We start from the raw sequence: 4,521 nt of genomic DNA on the forward strand, positions 1-4,521 counted from the left end.
AAGAGGACCCCAACCTAGGGTTCTTAGGTTCACAATCACTAGAACCCCAAAGGCTTTCCTCCTACCACTCCCCAATTGCTCGACGTTTGGGTGGTCCGAACGATCACACATACCGAGCGCGGCCAAGCTCCAGGGGCGGGAAGATCCTTAGAGATTCCGTTTCAAACGTCTTCAATGATAAAGAATGATGTCACATACAATGTACGGGGCGAAGCCGCCTCACCTGGTGTGTTCCTCTGGACCGTCAATGCTGCAAAAAAATGTTGGTACCTCTTCCTCCAGATCTGTGCCTGACACAATCCTGTCTCGGAGCTCTATGGACAATTCCTTCAACCTCATGGCTTGATTTTGCTCTGACATGCACTGTCAACTGTCTGACCTCATATAGACAGGTGTGTCCCTTTACAAATCATTGCCAATCAATTTAGTTTACTACAAGAGGACTCCAATCAAGTTGTAGAAAACATCACAGGGATGATCAATGGAAACAGGATGCACCTGAGCTCAATTTTGAGTCGCATAGCAAAGAGTGTGAATACTGATGTCGTTTTAATACATTTTGAAAACATTTCTAAAAATGCACTGTATTCACAAACTTACCCCACCAGTCATGCCACCAGGCGCACAGCACGCACACGACACCAGGGGTCTTTTCACAGTCCCCAAATCCACAACAAACTCAAGAAAGCCTCCAGTATTATATAGATTATTCAATGGAACTCTGTAGAATGTGTGCCTTTTTTTAAATGTATGTCGTTCTGTCCTTGAGCTGTTCTTGTCTATTAATGTTCTGTATTATGTCATGTTTCATGTTTTGTGTGGACCCCAGGAAGAGTAGCTGCTGCTTTCTCAACAGCTAATAGCAAATACTAAAATACACACACACCTGCAATTAAACACAACCAAACGCACGACTAGAAGGAACTGGCCTCGTTACATCCGACAGAGACAGCAGATTTGTGCGAGTGTCTCACACACACAGGATGTGTCTCTCTACAACGCGGGATAGATACAAACCTCCATGCAAACACCACTCACACACAGGTGTCAGACTGGACGCCCTCACCTGATGTTGGCTTGTGGCCGAAGATGCCGTTGAAGAATGCTGGGATGCGAATACTGCCCCCAACATCTGAGCCAACCCCTATCACGGAACCACCGCCGCCCAAAATACTGCCCTCCCCTCCTGAGAGAGACAGACAGAGAGATAAAGGTCATACAAGATGGTAGAAACACTTGGAGTCACACTGACATACAACAATATATTGAAGGTTGACACAAAAGGTATCATTCTATGATCTACTCCAACTCTATTCCTCCGTATTCCAAACATTCTGTTGCCATTCCATTGGATTCCATCCATTCTATTCCATTAGAGAATGACAGCGGRGTAACTAACCGGAGCTTCCCCCTGGTATTCTGTCCAGGTCGTATGGGTTGTTGGTGATTCCATACAGGTGGTTATGGGACTCGAGCCACATGCAGAGCTCACTACAGTTAGTCACCCCCAGAGGAATGGCCCCTGCCCTCTTCAGCAGAGCCACCGGGGGAGCGTCCGTTGCCGAAATCACCCCCCGCCGTGACACCAGCCCTGTGGAGTTAGGCATACCTGGGGAGAAGAGAGAAGAGAGAGGAGAGCAGGAGAGGGAGAGGGTGGTAAATGGGGACAGGGAACAAGGCATTGGAGCAAACAAGGCTTCTATTTCAACTGTAGTAGTTCAGTAGTTTTCCATTTCAGCAGGTTTAGACCTTGAGAGTGAGGGAACGGCACAGAGACGGACTTTAACAACACAATGTTGCATCAAGGACAACCAGTGGGGAAAGAACCCTGATTGCAGCACGGGCACAACTACAGGTCAGGGTATCGGCCATGTTGATCATATTATCCTCACTATAAGTAGCATTAGTAGCCTGCCCTGGACGCAAGACTCCATACTTCAACACCAAACGTTGCATCAAATATTGAAATACAACTGACAGCAGTACTGCTGCAGGTCAGGGACCCTAATTACCAGAGCGAGTACTAATCATCCTAATCATCATTAGAAGAAGTAGCATTAGCAGCCTACCCTGGAGAGAGAAGGCCTCTTTGACAGTGAACGGGACACCCAGTAGAGGAAGCCTGTCCTCCAGAACATCCTCTCCTCCTGTCTCCTCCTCGATCAGCTTATCCACCTGGGCTGCCTCCTGCAGGGCCAAGGAAACCTGAGAGAGATGGGTGGAGGGTGCAGGGGAGAAGAGAGAGAGAGAGGGGTGGTAGGAGGGACGGACAGAGAATAGGAGGTAAGAGATAAAGGAGGACGGGAGTGTGGCTTGACTTGAAATGCACACTGAAAGTAGGTGTCCTCTATTCACACACACACAGTCTCTCTCACCTGTCCTTGACCATGGCATTGATGAGAGGGTTAATCTCTTGGATGCGGTCTATGTAGGTCTGTACCACCTCCACACTGGTTACCTGAGAGAACAGGGGCAATTATATCAATTACAGTCTGATTCATCAAGATATGCTCTGTGCCCCAAATGCCACCCTATTCCCTGTTAGTGCACTACCTTTGACCAGAAGTAGTGCATTACATAGGGAATAGGGTGCCATTTGGGATACAAATTGATCAATCCAAAAAAGAAATGAGAAGCACAACCGTGAATATTTTAGGATGAATATGTCTATTCTCGTACGCTGTAAACACTGTAAAAAGTTATTCTGAGAGAGTACAATTGGCAGGATGTGTAGTGATATTTCCCAGATGTTCAAAGCACTGTAACATTACATAGCAGAGAGAGAACGGGAGTAGGGGAAAGAGTTCCTATTGTTTCTGTCTCTATCCCAAAATAGCACACTATTCCCTTTATAGTGCACTACTTTCAACCAGAACCTTTGGGTCTTGGTCAAAGGAGTGCGAAGTGCACTATATAGGTCACCAGTTGCCATTTGGGATGTACCGTCCTCTGACTACAGTGACCTTTGTGCAGGTGAAGTAAAGTCCCCTCCGGTGGCTCTACGTGGCCCCCTGCCACTATTGTTTACGTTCTGGAAGTAAATCCCTCTRAACAGGGAGCCCGGCTCAACCGCCAAAGCCACACAAATCTGTGTCCCAACTGGTACCTCATTATGTAGTGCACTGCTTTTGAACAGAGACCTGTAAAGAATAGGGAACCAAACTACGGTATATCCTCTGGGATGTGACAGGATGTGTTTGAAAACACAACCAACTTGAATGTATTTTATATGAAATGCTAATTCAATAGGCTACTTTATTCAAGTAGGCCCAGAGTAATACAAGTACTATTAGGTACGAAGTACAGTAAACTACTATGTCAGTAAACTACTGTCGTGAGTTATTACTAGCCTACATATCCCAGCATTCGTCAGTGCCACCGAGTCACCTTGTAGCATCTTTCTCTTCCCTAAACAATCCCGAACTGCGATGCATAATAAAACAAGCAACTGGCAGTTCTTCATTTATCCCGGTCATATCTATATGAATACACGTTATGTCACGATCTACCGGGTGGCATTTAACTACCTAACAASACTTTAATAAAGTTCACCTGCCTCTCTCCGTCGAATCATGCGGGCGAGCCGCATCGCGGGGACCTTCAACAGTGGGTTGGTGATTGGTGGGAGCCTCCTCACCGACCTGTCCGCTCCCCGCCGCWGAGCGAGCAGCTGGAAGACGGCAAACAGCATCCCGACCGCTCCCCGCAGCATCGAGGCCAGGAACCGTTCGAACCATGTCAGCGCCATTACTACCGATAGCGGAAGACTAGCTATTTCGACATGAGATTTCGGGTGCCAGAAATTGCCGTACTACTAAAAAAGATCCACTGCTCAGTCTCTATCCACTCTCCCAGAATGCAACGGGGGTGCTGGAATTAAATGAACCTCTGCCTCTGCTAGCTGCAGGTGTTATGTCAGACTCTCTGTTTCTTGTATGAAAGTTAGCCGGAACTTCCGTAGGGGACCCCATACAATCAGATATGTTATATCACCTTTACGGAAGAAACACTGCAGTCAGAGTGCAGTATAACTACAGTATGCAGAAWWRWTTTTTTTTACTGCAGTAATTTTGCAGTGTAACTGTAATTAGAGTGCAGTATAACTGCAGTTCAACAGCAGTACAATGCAGTTATTCTACAATTACTGCGTCCAAAATACCACAGTCGACTGCAGTTACTGCACTTTTCAAAACTGCTATCTTTTTGTTGTCAGGGCACAATCACAATGAAAACGGTCTTATCTGCTGAAACTGCACAGTGATACAATTACATTACATTGTTGTCATAATTGTAGCTGCAACAGCTGTCATTGCAGTGTCGTTATTCCGTTTACCGCCACTAGATGGAAGCAAACATCTCAGTCCAACGCTTCAGCTTCCTCCATTCTGACCCGCAGAGACGTACACACACACCAAAACACCGCACACACGCACCATTTAGGATTTTAGACTGGTTTTTAACACCTTTCATTTGAAGGCCTACCTGTCAAACATGCAGTAGGAAGGAATAGGCTGCTCAAAA

The 4,521-nt window shown here is 46.4% G+C and overlaps 1 protein-coding gene across 1 annotated transcript in view; it reads right to left on the minus strand.

The window, feature by feature from the left end:
• Positions 1 to 3,965, minus strand: part of LOC112076903 (fatty-acid amide hydrolase 2-A-like) — a 14,830-nt gene extending 10,865 nt beyond the window's left edge. The window contains 5 exon segments of the mRNA XM_070441494.1: positions 1,039 to 1,186; positions 1,400 to 1,609; positions 2,070 to 2,204; positions 2,374 to 2,458; positions 3,557 to 3,965. Of these exon segments, the coding sequence (XP_070297595.1) occupies positions 1,039 to 1,186; positions 1,400 to 1,609; positions 2,070 to 2,204; positions 2,374 to 2,458; positions 3,557 to 3,748 (770 nt within the window). The 5' untranslated portion in view covers positions 3,749 to 3,965.
• Positions 3,966 to 4,521: the final 556 nt, after the last annotated feature.

The sequence above is a fragment of the Salvelinus sp. IW2-2015 genome, unplaced genomic scaffold, assembly GCF_002910315.2.
Source record: "Salvelinus sp. IW2-2015 unplaced genomic scaffold, ASM291031v2 Un_scaffold4118, whole genome shotgun sequence".
Taxonomy (NCBI): domain Eukaryota; kingdom Metazoa; phylum Chordata; class Actinopteri; order Salmoniformes; family Salmonidae; genus Salvelinus; species Salvelinus sp. IW2-2015.